This window comes from Pelobates fuscus, chromosome 3 (assembly GCF_036172605.1).
Source record: "Pelobates fuscus isolate aPelFus1 chromosome 3, aPelFus1.pri, whole genome shotgun sequence".
NCBI classification, from domain to species: Eukaryota; Metazoa; Chordata; class Amphibia; order Anura; family Pelobatidae; genus Pelobates; species Pelobates fuscus.
The window spans coordinates 237,784,550-237,802,462 of NC_086319.1; the positions used below are offsets into that span (position 1 = coordinate 237,784,550).

The window sequence follows — 17,913 nt, forward strand, 5'->3', positions numbered from 1 at the left end:
CCCACAGAATACAAAAATTCTAAACCCCGCTTCTTTTTTTGTTTTTTTTTTACCACATTGAACTCAGCATAGAGTTTCCACATATCAATGCAAAGTTTTCTTTTTTAACTTGTTTTCCACTTATACGGTATCAATACATACCGTAATCACTTTTGTACTTTGCAATGCCCTTGTTAGCAGTATATTTTTAAAGCAAGATAAAATATATATTTTATTGTCCCATCTTTCTTCAATATTGTCTAATGAGCAAATGCTTTAACTGTTAAAAATGTTTTATTGATTTGCCTTAGTATTCCTTTGACATCTGGAATTATCTGAAGACCTCTCCTTGTCATATTTCAAAATAATCATTAATTTCTACCCAAGAGGCTTTTCTCTTGGACACATGTGTAATTGACACAATATATAAGTGAAAAATAGTTTGAAAAAAAGATAATGACCAAAGAGAAAAAATGAAATGCAATTTCAAAAGTAGACTTTATAAATGAGGTCTGAAGCTTTATAGAAGGTATTTAAATAATCAAGTTCCCTTATTCAGCCAATGGGTTTCTTATTTGACTGAAACTATATCTCAGATTCCCTGATTACTGGCTTGTCTGGATCTGTACAATCAATTAACTCCTTTGGCTATCACAGTTCAACAACATAAAGCTTCTTAGAAGAGATTTCGTATGCTGTAAAACAAGGACTAAAGAAAAACAAACAATTAACTAGTGTATTACAACCGGATAGGTGATAGCAAAGTCAATTCACTTGTACACAAAGTAATAAATGTACTGAACCCGCTTAGCCCCTGATTATACACTGGTTGCAGCAGACAAGGTTGTTCTGATTTTCTAACCCAACGGATTGCAATCTTTTTTGCGCTGATAACATATATAGATTTCTCCTTCTCTCTTAAATCCATTCCAGCAGACACTATCTGCAAAGTAATGAGCAGCAAAAAGAGTGGCGATAATGAAAAAAGTTAATTACCTCTCAGCTGTAAGGTAAAATCTTCAGTTAAAGACAATCTGAAGGTATCTTATCACCAATATAATAATATATTATATATTATAGAGAGTGCAATTTTCCTCCCAGCTAATCTCCTGGTATATCATTATCGAGAAAGGGGCTATATTAAGGACAAGCAGTCAAAAGTAGTATCTGCTGTCCAAGAGTAAACTCCCAGAAATTTCAGACAAATAAGAAAAATGTATATTATTATACCGCTCAAAGTTTAAAAGAACCATAATCTTTGACCAACCCCAACTAAATAAAATTATGTTCGGTATTGTGGTGTAATATGATGTCAGAAGCCCTTAATTTCAATAGTTTCCTACAACACATGCATTACTGTTATAAATCCTCTCCTTCAACATATGTGAGTATGTCTGTAGAGATAGAAAAATATATGATATGTAAAACAGTGATGTGACTAATAACTACTATAATGTGTTGGATTAAAATAACACTACTAATTTAAACATACTATCAAATATGTAATAGAATTTAGGTTTTACCAGTGTGGCCTGATCAACTAAGCTGCACATTGCACTTTTTCTTTTTCTCATGTTGTTTTTTGCTAATCCAGCCATAGCACTCTTTGTATGCGTGCTGTGCTAAGTAAAAGTTTTATTTGAGATTTTTCTGCTACTTTTTAGTGTTCACCCTCCTACATATTCCCATTTGTATATAGTACCCAAGCAGAAATGCTTGTGGGCACCCTCCCTATTCACTCCTTGTGTCATTCCTTATCCAGTTAGGGTCACTCGCGTATTACGTCTCTCATTACAAGCAGCCATTTTTATATTTTTCCTTAGACTCTCGTATATGTTTTCATAAGCCATTTACCCCTTGTGTGTGTCTGTCCTTTTCCCCTTACCTCATGTATGTCTCCCTTTACTCCTTACCCTCTTGTGCATTTCACCTTCGTGTTCTCCCACCAAGCCTGTCCCAGATTGTAGCATGGAGAGCACGCCCACAACAAAGGTGTTCTCTGTGTGACCTTATCACTGGTACACTACATTATACTGCCAGTGTGTGCTCAAGAATCAAACACAACCTGGGTACAAAGTGGGAATAATCCAATGCTGTTTTACAAATTCTTTATCAGATCTGTTTTCCAGTGCAAGATTTCTATAGGCTTTGTTTTTTTTTGTTTTTTGTTTTTTTAATTATTATTATTATATTTTATTTCTTAACTCTTTAGTCTTTTTATATTATTGTGAAGTTCCCTGACTGCAGAACCTATCTAAGATAAATAAGAAAAAGGCCCAGTTAATAAGGTGTCACTTTGATAAAGAAACTGGAAGTGATTTTGAAACACAAGCCACAAATAAGCACTATCATCATATCTGTTCCATTGTAAGTGGGCATTGTGCCAATGACTTGTTCGCAGGGAAAAGTAAAGGATTGCCACAGAATATCTAGACCATGTTTATTACAAACTTTTCTGTAGGGAGCATGTGTGTGTCAGTGAGCTTTTCTGTATGGAGCATGTGTGTGTCAGTGAACTTGTCTATAGTTAGCATTTGTGTGGCAGTGAACTTGTCTGTAGTGATTTTGTGTGTGTCAGTGAGCTTGTCTGTAAGATGCATGTGTGTATCAGGGAGCTTTTCTGTAGTGAGCGTGTGTGTGTGACAGTGAGCTTGTCTGTAGAAAGCTTGTGTGTGTCAGAGTTTGCCTGTACTACATTTGTGTGTATACCAATAAGCTTGTCTGTGTGTGTCAGTGAGATTGTCTGTCAGTGAGCCTATATGTATGCATCTGTGAGCTTGTGTTTTTATGTCAATGAGCTTATATATATCAGTGAGATTGTTTGTCTATGAGGCGGTGTTTCAATGAGCTTGTGTGCATCAGTGAGATTGTCTGTGTGTGGATGTAAGTATGCTTACTGTTTAATTAAATGTTTTACATTGAAAGAACCAATATTTTATATTAGAAAATAGATCCCACTTGAGAAAGGGAGGTTCTCCCGAAAGCTTGTCATTAAAGAATTCTGTTAGTCCAATAAGAAAGGTATTACAAGATACAAATTGTATCTGTTTTTTACATCTATATATATAGATATTGTATATATGTATATATATTGTATATATTGTATATATATATATATATATATATATATATATATATATATTGTATCTGTTTTTTACATCTATATATATATATATATATATATATATATATATATATATAGATGTAAAAAACAGATACAATATATATATATATATATATATATATATATACAATATATACAATATATATACAAAAACAATATATATACAATATATATACAAAAACAATATATATATATATAGATGTAAAAAAACAGATAACATTTGTAACTTGTAATACCTTTCTTTTTGGACTATCATAATTTTTTAATGACAAGCTTTCGGGAGAACCTCCCTTTCTCAAATCTGAAGCAGAGAAATGCTTCAGACTTGAGAAAGGGAGGTTCTCCCGAAAGCTTGTCATTCAAAAATTCTGGTAGTCCAATAAAAAAAGGTATTACAAGATACAAATTTTATCTGTTTTTTACATCTACATCACTGGACGAATACGGCTACAATCTCTACTTTAACACTATATATTTATATATTACATAATCATCTAGGGTGGCAAGACATAGCCTTAAATATTACATGTGACAATATATGGCACAATGACTTATGGGACTGGAATAGATTTTTTTCCAGGGCTGCTTTGTATCCCCAGTCCGGCCCTGGTGGCAATGGTTTCTTATTATATGGTATTTGTAAATGGATTGTAGCTTTTAACACCCATCTGCTTCCCTGTACATGTTCTAAAGTCTGTCAAGGTTGGAATCTTTTTAATTTTTAAATCTAACATAATTGCTATGTGTCCACATCTCTTTGTCCTTCTTCTTACTCTCCCTTCACACCTATTGTATGAAATACTGCCTGGAATGAGCACCACAAAAGATGTTATTTTTGGTGCAGAAGGAACTATCCTTGAGTGTAAGCCCAGTCACTGCTATCAGCATCTTCAGATATCAGCTAGGACCCAGCGTTCAAGTAAATTCAAAATTAAATGTAGCTTAATGTTTAGAGATGACATTACTAAATATAAAAAAGTATAAACCACAATAATATACTACTTCCCAATAGTAAGATCAAAAAAATATTATTCTAGACTAGAGCATTTGTCATCTAGATCTTACTGTCAAGTTGTGTAGGATAAAACTACAGCTATAGTTAGAAATGTTTTAGGTATCTTGTAAATATCTTGTTTAGTTTAATATTTCTTTAATGAGTTTATGTTTATTTAAGAAAATATATTATTGTAATACAGTACAGTGTTATTCTAGGGTATGTCTAAACATTTTTGGAAGCAATGCATAACTTCATGAGTCACCTTGTGTCACGAGCAGTTTATTAGATCTTTGTTAAATTAATGTTAATATATTGCCAACAAATAAAAAATATAACTGTTGTTGAAAGTAGCGGTATGTGTAAAAAAAGTTTCGGAATCCATCCAATGTCATATAGTGAACAAGTTCTACTATTTTTAAATGTTGTCACTTTGGCAGAGCTATTCGAGGAAAAACAAACTTGGCAGTTAGAAATAGTGATTTATTCTATGATAAGCTTTGAAAAGAATGCAAACATGCATGCTATATCGTACATGGCGGATGCTCTAATCCATGGGATGTAAAAAAATAACACCTGCCTGGCAGTCCTAAGATAGTAGTATGCGATGGACAGTTATTGATTTTTTCATCCCATGCTCACTGAGCTGTGAATCGGCGGGGCTTGTGTGCCTTGGAATAGGGTGCAAAACTCTCTAGACAACTTTAACTATTAAGCTAAATAGAAATGAAAGGTTTAGTGTTGTTCACTTAGACATATATACATAGAGAAATAAGTACTTACAGGTCATGTTATAGGATATTTTCAGCCTCTTATTCTTATAATTTAATTGAATGTTTACACTATCTCTCTCTCTTGTTCTATCTATCTATCTATCTATCTATCTGTCTATCTATCTATCTGTCTGTCTGTCTGTCTGTCTATCTGTCTGTCTATCTCTCTCTCTCTTCCCTTCTCCCACTTTCTATCTACCCATCTATCTTTATCAAGAGAGCTTGACATCAGAGCCAAAAATGTCTTTGTAAGGACAGGAGACTATAAGGAAAGTTGCAGAGGAACAGGCCGAGGGAACGTTACCTGCCTGGAAGAAGAGTTTGCTGGGGTGGAAGAGAGACCACAGTCAAGCTTCGGCGACTGGGATTGAAGCATTCCAGGATCCCTGCAAGCGTCCAGGAAGGGGACTGGGCGGTGGTACTCGGTCGGAGTACAATAGCTCCGTCACATCTCCCATGATGCTTTGCCAGCATTAAGGCTATAACAGCATCAGGCGAGATGTAAGCCATAACATCTGGAGAGTTGAAGGTTGCCTATCCCTGCTCTAGACAGATGAAACATGAATATAATAATTGTGGAAATAAGTAATAATTTAAAAAATAAACTCAATTTGCCATTTAGCTCATATTCACCTTGGGGAGGATGAAAATGGCAACTGTTCCAGAATATTGTTTGTTTTCTCAATTTTAAAATCTGGCTCACTCTTAGTATATTTCTGTGATATTTTGAGGATACTTGTACATATTTGATTTATATAACATAATCTCTCATATACACAGAAATGTTTTGATTTTCTTACGTATTCAGATTCTTTTTTTATATATAAATACTGCCAGTTAATAAATATATATCTTATGTGGGCTATGTTACTCTTCTTACTGCTCTATTCTTTACATTGTTCTAAAGTAACTGTTTTCATTATGACTATACATGTAGATTATTTGCATAACATAAACTACTCTAAACTGTGAATGCTGCCATTGCTTTGTAGGCCAATCTATTGTTATCCAAGAGTTGAAACATCACGTTCTCTCAGTTCATTATGTTAGAAAACTTTGCACTCTGTTTCTTAGCAACCAAAACTCTTTGGTGTTTCACCTTACCGATGCACTTTTGGGTGTCATGTCGCTACAAATTTTCATTACCACAACTGAAGTTTCATTTTCAAGTGCAACATATGGACATAAACCTATGACCTACCACTTCTATAAATACTTGTGTCTATAAATACCAGTTTCCATTTGTTTACTATCATACAAACAATTAAATACAGTGGCCTCAATTTAAGATTTTTTAGATAAGCTTTTCAAATTATTTCATATTGTCAGATAACCTTTTTAACGTGGTTTAATATTTAAAAAATATTTTAACATCTTGATAATTTTTTATACAACAATACACTTTTAATGTGATATATTTTTGATATTTTAATATTTTGAATACATAATTTAAAACGCTTAGCATTTGCAAAGCTTATCCAATAATATTTAACACCAGATGCGACTAAGGTGCTGGTCCATTCCACTGTCTTTTCTCGCCTTGACTACTGTAATCCGCTTCTCAGTGATCTTATGTGCTCCCAACTTGCGCCGTTACAGTCCATAATGAATGCGGCAGCGAGGCTCATGTTCCTGTCTGCCCGCACCCGCCACACCTCACCCTTCTGTCAGTCCCTACATTGACTTCCTGTAAGATATAGGGCTCAATTTAAAATTCTGGTTCTTGCTTTCAAATCTCTACATCATGCTGCTCCCACCTACCTATCCTCCCTAATACACAAGTATGTCCCATCTAGGCCCTTACACTATGCTGAAGACTTACGTCTATCTTCTGTCCGTACTCCCACCTCTGATGCTCGCCTTCGAAACATCTCGAGGGCTGCAACCTGTGGAACTCACTTCCCTCCTCCGTTAGATGCTCACCCAGTCTCCACTCCTTCCAAAAAATCATTAAAAACCCACTTCTTCATAAAAGCGTATCAATTAAACTGTTAATAGCTCCCGACTGATTCCTCTTCTGCAACTGTCATTAGTCGAATACTATCCTTACCTTGTATGTCACTTTACCCCACTCCCCCTAGCATGTAAGCTCATTGAGTAGGTCCCTCAACCCCTCTGTTCCTGTACATCCAATTTGTCTGGTTACAACTACATGTCTGTTTGTCCACCCACTGTACAGCACTGCAGAATTTGTTGCTATATCAATAATAACATAATAATAATAATCCTTTGAAAAAGCTCAACCAAAAATATTGACACCTATGTTTTTTGTAATGTAACAGGTTTGTGTATTCAACTGCCAGGGCTCTTCATTTTCTCAGACTGTCATTAGTGTGTGTATGTGTGTGTGTGTGTGTATGTGTGTGTTGGTTATGCATACATAGACACATACATAGGTAGAAATATTTACTCAAATTGCTGATAAGCAGTCCTAGTACTTCTAGTCATCTTCCTTATCTTCGACATCAAGTAACTGAAGTAAGATTGTTTAAAGCATATTGCAGAGAGAGATTCCAGGTTTTAGCTCCTTTGTTGAGATGCCAGCATAGACACATAAGCTGTAATGATTTCTCAAAATCCCACCTAGCACATTATTGCACAGGTCAAGTAGAAATTTGCCATGATGCCAGCAGCCCAAGCTGCCCTTCTAATACATGTCATTCCGGAGATGGTGACATGCTCTTTCTCCAGATGCCATTTTCAGTTACCTATTATAGGACTGACACACAAGTAAACATGTTCAACCAGTGTACAGAAAAACTAACACCTGCAGCTGATAATCTGTCATGACAGCATGAGGAGGGTTGATATCAATTTCAAAGAGACTTTATCTCACATGTAAACTGAATGAAAACCTATTTTACGACTTTCCTTAACACAGAGTATCTTTGGATTTACTGGGATTGCAACAAGCAATTGTTTTTCTTGGCTCTGATGTACAGTATATTAGACATGAAAGCTCATGGAGGTCCATTTAATTATATCCTAATCTGAACAAACAAATCACTTTACACTGTGCAAATCCCCAAAAATATTAGGAACATTCATTTATATGGTCTGGTTTAAATGGCCTTATGGTTTATGCAGCGATCCCTGAAAATGTGTAAATAGAGATTTAGTTCTGTCTCTATATAACCTTGGACATATTATTTTGTATCCTGTTACAGTAGACAAATTCTGATCTAGGCTATAGCAAATATAGAACAAGACCACAGATATGTTGTCTTCTTGTGTCTTCTTTTGTGCTTGCTAATTGTAGCAGAAGTGTAGTTAATGACACACCAAGCTTAATGTAGTCGGGATAGTTGGGAATTTTTTGCTCAAAATATTTTTACATGCTTACAATTTTTAACAAAATGTTCAAATAAGAAAGTGATGCATTAAAAAAGTTGGGACTCTTTTAGAATTAACAATCATTGTATAAACCAGAGATTGTGGACAAATCACCAGGTAATGCTAAACTTGAAGTCAACAGTTGGAAAATTTTTCGATGTGGCAATTTTGGCATCTACTTTCAATTCCCGAGTGAATTCTCTACCACTTGAAATTTAGGGCGTAGCTCTTTTAATGTTATTCATTGAACTCTAATATGATCAGGTATGAGTTCTACCTACTCTTCTGCAATGCATCCTTTGTACAACAGCATATTTTTGAAAATAAATAAAAATTTATAATAAATAAATATAAATTAGCCCAGTTGGATGGGGTTTTTCAGAAACTTCAATGTTGTCTAACTTCAGCAAAGCAGTTTGGTATTTTGAAAACATAAATTTAATGGAATTTAAATGCATGTATCCTCATGCATCTTACCCCTTGATATATAATGCATAGTGACTCTTACCAACTGGAAGTCATTGGCTCCAACATATTTTTAATGCTCACAGCTATAGTTTTCTGTAATATACAACCAAAGTTTGTAGTACATTTACCAACAAAATACTCCAGCGTACAATAAATTAAAAAATGATGTGTACATTGAGTATTGTGTAATGTCTACACATGTGAACAATCCTGTGTGAACTAGAATTATATGCTTCAAACTATGTTATGCTATTAGAGCAGTCCGCTCCTCTTTCTTTTTTGCTTTATATTGTATGTAAAGACTAAAATGCCCAATATTATACAGCTGCAGTATTAATGATCAATAGGTGTTGCATAGATTTATTGAAGTTTAAGAAATCTGTTTGAATAACAAATCATATCTCTTAGGCCAGTGGTAGTCAACCTTCAGCACTACAGATGTTCTAGACTACATCTCCCATAACGCACTTATTGCCTTAATGTTTGCAGAGCATCGTGGGAGATATAACCCATAACAACTAGAGTGCTGAATGTTGCCTAGCCCTGCTAGACTCTTGTAACATATTCAAACCCCCCCACACACACTGACGCAAGTCTCCCCTATTACCCTAGGGATGGGTCATGCAAAATTTAATACCGTAGCCTATGAACTTAGCATGAGCTCCAATAAAGTGACGATTTTACTATTCACATCAAGGATAGCAGAGAGGTGGATTATATTGCCCTAAAAACCTGTAGATGACTATAAGCCAAGACAATTTTCCATATGTATAACTATCGAAAACTATTGGCAAGAGCTGTATTAAAGAAGTAAATAATCTGTAGAAATAAACAGAGCATGTTTAGACTGTTTTATCACCAAAATTAATGACTAAAAATACAAGAGCATTATCAGCCCATATTTCTTCAACAGTGCATAACAGGTTAGAAGCATTAAGGACGTATAGCATTTTCTTTATTTCATCAAATTAAAACAATACATCAAAATATCCTGGCTTCACACAATATGAAGCCATATTTTTACATAGGTATTTGTATGACAATTTAAATCCCTGCCTATAAGACACAAACAACATTATTTACTATGGAAATTGAATTACTGAATTATTGGGAATAATGTCACTCTCTGGCTTGTATGAAAAATTGGTTAAAGTCAAGATCCTTTTAATTTCTGCAATGATCTAATCCATTTCATTATTTATTGTATCTAAAACAACCTGCAAGCAATTACAGCACAACATAGCAAAGTGTCAGTACAACGGAAGCTATCTGCATGTAACTTCAATTAATCAATGCATGTCATGAAATACAAAATACCATATAATTCATTAGATTACACGTTCTACTGGAGCAGAGGTTCTTCATTGTGCTGTGATGGTAGTAACTCCCTCTGCCTTTTTATAATAATGCTTATTTTTTATTATTATTAATGCAAGTGTTTTCTTGTACACATTTATAATGATCAATACATGATTGATTTTGCATATGAAAAAAATAAGTGCCAAATTACATCTTTTTCAACAGCCAGTTAACCTGCGCTCTTGAAGTACATCAAATTATAAGGAAGGGGCAATATGTACCCATTCTTGCACTAACGGCTTTAATGGGACCATATTACCAAACCTAAAGAACTAGGTCTTAATGCTGTTTTGTGCCCAGTAAGAAGGAACAGTGAGGCTTTCTCCTAGTTAAACAAATAACTGAAATGCTTGAATCATTTCTTCCTGAATTGGTGCACAATAAACCTTTGTGGTCCAGAGGCATCACAAAATCGTATACATAGCACAGTCCTAGTTCTGCTGCTTTCCCATGGGTATTCTGGGTATACATATTTATTATGTTGCTTGTATAAATAGGTTTACCGGGTCATATACATATGCCCAATGCAAACAAGATTGTCAAATTGTCATCGTATGAATATTTGCTCTTCTTTAGAGAAACAGTGTTCCCTCCTGGATTTTTAACATGTATATTTTCATAAATATTTTAAAGCCATACAATGTAATTTTTTTGGGCTGTGCTCAATATTATAGAAAATTAATTCATGGATTTATGTAATAATTTTATGTTTGTTGTTATGGAAAACTCTTTGAGATATCTATTGGTAGATGTTGTTATTTAGTAAAACGGAAAGAGTTAATGTTAGTTTGGCTTAGGGAGGGAGGGTACTCATTCTGCCACAATGAGAAACGCCAATCATCCTTTGCTGATTCTGATTATTCATTGAAGACAATACAGAATTACATTTTATTTTTGTTACAAAGGAATGATGCGATTGGTTTTGGAAAACCAAATTCTTCATGTACGCTGCAGATTTGTTCTAGTAGTTTACCGGGCACGAATTAATGATCATTTTTTATTTAATAAAGGGAAGATACATTATTCTGTTATTTTTTACTCAATAAAATATGTTGCTGAAATTATGTTGAAACTGGAAATGTGAATTCTGTATTGATCATGCTCCCGGAACCCTTCTCTTTTCTTTTGACGATGTCAGCTAATTTATAACTGTCACCTCCAAAGCTTTTGTGAGGATACAAATTTGTAGCCTCTGTAGACCAACAGCTGAGGTTTCTGGGAGTTGCTGGCTCTCAAGATAAGTAGTTATTTGTCCTCAAGAACTGAAAGACTGCAGTTGCTGAGATTTAAATGCATTTTATAACTATTCATATCGGGCAGATTTTACGTTTTGTTTTCACCGTGCACATTGCTATTTTGTATACCTAATCTGTGGTCATTTTTTAATAAACCACTCCCCCCAAAAAAACAAACAAAAAAAACACTCTCTACTGTTTTAGACCCAAAGGCTTTATAAACATAATCAAATCTGACAATCCATGTTTTACATTTTTTTTTTAGAGTTCAATGTAGCCTATGCTAATACCTGTGTAGTAGTGAGTACTGTTAATCTCCTACTTTACAATAGCTTCTGCCATTTTATTTCAGGTTTCATCAAGTTGGGTGTTTTGTGGTCTGTAAGCAATGAACTTTCCATCAGTAGCATCTTCAGCTAATTAACCCTGCTGATTACAATAATTAGTATTGATTCACTACTGAATGACTTCCTAAGCATCCAAGCCCAATCTACACTGGCTGCAAAGTTCTGCGTATGAATATTAATTTGATGCTCCTCTTTGTTTTGGAGCCCCAAAGGTATAGTTTGCAATCTTATACACTTCAATTTGATAACAGACACACTTGAGTTTTATTGTAATTTAACAATGAGTGTGTGAATACATTACGGGATGATGATAATAATGCATAATGTTGGATTGCAGATAGTATAAAACAGCAAGGGAAATGCAATTTGGGTTATTTGCTTAAAATCACAGGAATGCTACGTATATCCAATGCAAGTCAGGACGAGTGACACGGAAGATTTATCAGTTCCTATATATACTGCAATTTAAAAAAAGACCACCAGTGACCTATTCTGCTGGATGAAAAATGGTTAACATTTCAGGCACATGCATCTAGGAACTTCATTTAGTGGTACTATTGGGGAATGCATACACTGAATATATTATCTCTTGTTGTAGTGATTAACCTTTTCAGTGCCACGCCCACTGTCCCTTTAAGGAAATGGTGAACTTTAACCCCGCTTTATCAGAAATTTCAGATCTCCATTGCTTTTATGTTCTTAAGACTTGATCAGACTGGACCCTTTTTTTGCGTTGTCTAATTCTTCTCAGTAGGAGCTGGAGGCAAAATGTAAAACAACTACTCAATCAGATTTACTCCACCAAACGCCACAAGGGAGCTGGAGCTCACACAAAGGGCAAACTTAAATCAAACAGGAATGCTGAGATAAACAACCCTGATGACTAAAACTCCCATCACGATGGCAGATCTAGTCTTTGGCAGCTAGCATGTTAGAGCTTGCCTATGTTGACTAGACACTGGACCAATTTATTTAACACATACCACAGTAAATACACTTTGTCACTTCTACCATTATCTGTCTTGCAGCAGCATTCGTCCAAATCTCAGTTTAACACGGAATGTTTCTCCCCTCTCCATTACGAACACAGCTAGCTTTGTTATTTTCACTTTTCTATACTCCTAATCATTGAAGGATCAACTACTGCACTTCCTGCAATTTCTGAACTGGATAATGCATTGCCTTCATAACAACAGATATTGACAAGCTTACTAGAGTCAAACCAGCACCTTAGCGTTCGTCTTCTGCTATTCACGCCTTATGTTTGCAAAGGTCATTTTGTTATTGCAGAAAGGTGTACATCTCTGTTCAGCAATAAAAACTGTACTTTCTGTGAACTGCCATTTGCTACGAGTACCACTGAGCTGTTTCACATTTTAAGTTAAAAAAAAAAACAAGGAAGAAATAAAAATAGATAAATTAACGAAAATAAAAACAATTATTGTAACCGTCATTAAAGCATCAATTAGTAAACACTTTTCTTGCAAATCAGTAGAAATGTCTATTTCTATTTTCTAGCGATTTTTTTCAAATTTTTTTTAGATTTTGCAATCAACGTTGCAAGGATGCAAGAAAGGTATGCAACATATTGGTAGACTATTTAAAAGTGGGCTGAGGTCCAGGTAAATCCAAGTGGGGTAGATGGGCATAGGGTACAAATGACTCTTTGGTCTTTAGCAAAAATCTGCAGCTGTCTCACTTCCTCAGCAGTGTCTTTTGACTGATTCATGAAATGGCATTTGCATTGACTTCAGAGTGAGGCACCTTGCACGCCCTCTCAGTAGGTGGCAATGGAATAGTGTAGGGATGATAGCAGCTGCTTGCAGCCACTAAATGAGCTACACGGTGCTAGTGAAAACTGAGACACATGCAGCAAATCTATTTTGTATACTTCCTTTTAGCAAAATATTAGACAATTGGCTTATAACATTACGTAGGTAAAGACAGCTAATCAAATTGATTAAATACAATAACGATAAAAAAACAAACACATGCAAGCTTTTACATGCAGCAAACATTAAAGAACACAGTTAACCAAACATTGCAAAAATGAAACATACATGCATATATACATACAGTCTTTAGCTGCCAGTTGAACCTATTATGGCTGTTGGATTGCATGCATAGCTGTTCTTATTTGCTAAGCCTCGGAGACAGAAAATGTGTGATCTAAGCTTAACTCTATCAGTGCTGGAGGTTTGCTTAGTGTAGGTAGGATGAACATATATTCACCATCTTCTTGATATGCAAGTATGTAAATATATACTTATGTATATGTATGTATAAATGGATTTTATATGTATATATATTTATCCAAAAGATTTCTTATATACACAAAATGAAAACATTTAAATGGAAAGTTGTAATAAGAACATTTAATGTTTAATTTACAGTAACTAAAATATATTCTGTGCTTTAATATGTGCACACACACTAATGCACACACATAAGTGCACTAACACACACAAAGCAAAGGACTTGTCATACCAAAACAACAACAGTAACAAGTGCTTTAGGGTCATGCAGGGACAGAATTGTTTTTGCCTCCCTTGCTTCTCTCTGTCAAATATTTCAAATTACAGACAAAATGCTTAGCATCAACAAGCTTTTACGAAGGCTGCCATGACTTTTATCATAAAACAAAGTAAGAATGTACTTTTTAAACAGAAAGAATATAAAATGCATACTAAATATACCCTCTTAACTCTTTCATGCCTGGTTAACTCTAGAGACTCTGCTGTGACCGTTTATTTAGCTAGATGGAGGGGAAATAGATTTTAATTACATAGCTTTTTTTAAACGATGAGGACAACTTACTTTTTTTTTAACCCAAGTGCAACACAACTATAGTGTAAACAAAGATAAAAAGATCAATGAAATATATGAATGTAGAGCATGCATTAAACTACCTAACATTTCCAATTTAATATTAGTTATGGAGCTTAAATTTATGCTTTTTTTTAATATTTAAAATGTTGTACATTTGGTATAAAGATACACAAAGAAAGCAAATTGTTATGAAAAAACATGCTACAGCTTTCTATAAAAACACTATGTTTATAATCTAAACATATGCTCCGAAGAGATACTTTTCATGTTTTTTAGAGGACAGTGCATGCATAATATGTATAATCTGAAGTCCATGGACACTGATCTGGCTTAATTTATATGAATAGTGTTTGCAAAAATACTTTTCTCTCATCCACCTGCAAATTAACACTGCTTTGTCTGAGAATCTCTCTATGTCACCTTACATAAAATACTGACCCTTTACATTTTATGGGTGTTATTACAACATCATCATTTCCTAATTAAATGCCTGGCATGAAAGTAGAAATGTAAAATTGTGCCCATAAAACATGTCCAAAGGGTGCCCTATAACAAGATGCTTGTCAGATTAATAAGCATATTAAACACAGATCAATATGTTTTCCTGTGTGGTTAATGGAGAGTCAAGCAATAAATCTCCTGCATAATATATATGTGCAACAGAAGGTATGGTTTAATGGAAGATAACAACAACAAATAATAATAATAATAATAATAATAATAATAAAATTAAAAAAAAACTAATAAAATGCAACAAAAACAAACAGGCAATTCATACTACTAGGAGCTGACATTTAGTCTTTGCATGCAAGACTATAGAAGTTGTAAGATAATGAAAATAGGGTATTTAAAAAGAATAAAATCTGCCCCAGACATGCATAAAGCCACTTTGACAGTTCCATTGTTTGGCTGTCCCATTGTCAGCCTAAAAGATGCATTCAGCGATAGAATGTCTACTAACCAATAAACAATAGGCTGCTATTTTCAAAGCTGAATGCCTATCCCCATAGATTTTCCCTGCATTGAGGTACAAAATACATATTTTTCTATAACTCCAGTAATAGCGAAGAGCTAATGAAAATATATTTTTAAAGTGATCCAAATAAGGCACAACCTTAATGACTATGTTTAGGTAGGCTAAGTCCAGCTTACAGAGGTATTTAGAGCAGTGTACGTTCACGTCACAGTGTTTTTAGGATTATTTTGAGCATAGCAAACAACAGCTATATTTTAATGGATAGATAAAGGAAGAGCAAACCAGTCTTTTAATGCCCTTCCTGCCCCTAAAACAAGAGCAGCTCATGCTGGGGAGGTAAGCAGTGTAAATTTAGCCAACCACAGGAAAGAACTACTTATACACAGCGTGCTGTTTGCCAAGACCTTCCACGGCAACTAAAAAGCATTCGTTGAAACAAAAGAGTGTACAACGTACCTTAAAAGCAGCTCCTCATTTCTCATAGTAACTGCAGATTTAGGACAGCGCATGCTTTCTACAAAGATATTCTCAACAAAAGCCGGTTCAGAAGTGCGCTCAAACATCAATGCCACAGTAGCTTCTAATGTCTATGGCTAGTCTCTCTCTCTTTCTCTCTCTCTCTCTCTCTCTCTCTCTCTCTCGTCAATGCTGAGTGGTGAAGCAAAGGGCCCCTGCAGATTCACTAAGCAGAAATAATCCTCTCTGACAAGTTATGTTGTCTGGCCATAATTTACATTAGTGCAGTGTGCTGCCTATAGGGGCCTTGCTTGTTTTTGCTCTTTGTTGTCTTTTGCATGTCCTCATTTTACAATACTAACACTCCAAAATATTAAATCATATTTATTTACATGTTACAAAACGTGAATACATACATTAAATAGCATGCAAAACGCACACAATTATAAAAAAAAATATTAATAATATTAATAATAAGAAAAAGTATTTAAAAAAGTATATATGATATAATGTATTTTTTCCCTTTTAATTAGTACTCCTTTGTTTATATACAAAGTCACATACAATTTGAGTTTGGAGTATTTAATTCACAAGTGTCACTTATGTCCATAGCTAGATATTATTATTATTATTATTATTATTATTATTATTATTATTATTATTATTATTATTAATATTAATAGAATTTTAAGATCGCAACTTTATTTTAGAACGGATGCATTTCATTTTTTTTCATAATTTTTTTTATTCCTAAGGGACTCAGATTTTTACCACTGTGATTTTTCTATTCAGATTTTTTTTTTAAACAAGATTAGACATAAACACATGATACCATGCTATAAATCCTCATGCCATCCTTGCCTGCCAAGTATTTCATGTGAGAGACTGCCGATGTAAATGTATTTGCTTAATGTGTTGATAATAGTGTGAAGTATCAAAACGTATAACAAGATATATATTTATCCCCAACCTTACACTGGGCTTTTTTTTTTTTTTTTCTATGCAGGGTTTTCATTGTAATCACCCCATACTAGTAAACCATAATTCAGATATAACACACATGGAATTGGTTTTGGACTCTGGAGGCTTCATAGCCGTTTGAATTGATTGGGACATTTGGATTGCGGTTGTGTTGAATCTGTGACACTAACTCGATTTCAATAAAATGTAGCCTGGGAGGCTTCATAGACCTTTCACTGATACCAGCTGGGGGAACTGTATGAGACACTGGCATCTACTAGCATTTATTCTCAAAGTTCAGTGGTATCTAGAATAACTGTGTGCACTGCCCTGGTGAAATATATATTATGAACCATTTAGTACATTTTAAGCAAGGAACCAAGCAAATGTTGTTAGTATATTCCTTTAGTAAAAGAATGTCTCAACTTTTGCTAGCAGTACATTATTGTCTAAACCAGTGATACTGAGAAGTTGGAATAAAGGTATACATGCACTTTATTACACAATGGAAGTGCTGTTCTAATACATGGCACATGGAACAAATAATTTGCCCGAACCAAATTATGTGTCGTGCACAAGTCTACTGGAAAGAAGCTCCAATAACACGTACTTACCTGCAAATCAACTAATATCAAAATTATTTAGAGAGTAGTTTATGTATGGAATGGCTCAAAACTCAGCATAAGAAACATTCAGATGTTCAAATGCAAAGTTTTTAAGTATATTTAAAAAAAAACAAAAAACTCTAGATGACAGGGCTATAGAAGGAGTACCACTTGGCTATAGTAACCACTGTAGGGGATATGTAGTTCTGCAAGACCCATGAAGTAATTAAAAGCTACCATGCATACTTAAACCATAGTATTTAGAAAATTGGGCAGAATAGATGGGCCACATGGTTCTTATCTGCCATCACATTCTATGTTTCTATGTTTCTAACCAGAACCTTCTCTCACATACTTTAAGAACTTAGAAGGATAATTAAGGTGGTAGGATTCAGAACAAGAAATATCTGACCCATTAACCAATGTCACTACCATCTTTTTTTTTTTTAAAGAAAATTTAATTTCCATTTACTTC

The 17,913-nt window shown here is 34.4% G+C and overlaps 1 protein-coding gene across 22 annotated transcripts in view; it reads right to left on the minus strand.

Annotated features, from left to right (window-relative positions):
• CELF2 (CUGBP Elav-like family member 2) overlaps window positions 1-16,035 on the minus strand; it is a 395,195-nt gene extending 379,160 nt beyond the window's left edge. For 12 of the 22 annotated variants that reach the window (XM_063448255.1, XM_063448254.1, XM_063448251.1 and 9 more), the window contains exon 1: window positions 15,874-16,034. In XM_063448255.1, coding sequence (XP_063304325.1) covers window positions 15,874-15,980 — 107 coding nt within the window. In that variant the 5' untranslated portion in view covers window positions 15,981-16,034. Of the gene's footprint in view, window positions 1-15,873 lie in introns of all 22 variants that reach the window. The other 10 variants (XM_063448243.1, XM_063448239.1, XM_063448242.1 and 7 more) reach the window with 3 other exon arrangements.
• Window positions 16,036-17,913: the final 1,878 nt, after the last annotated feature.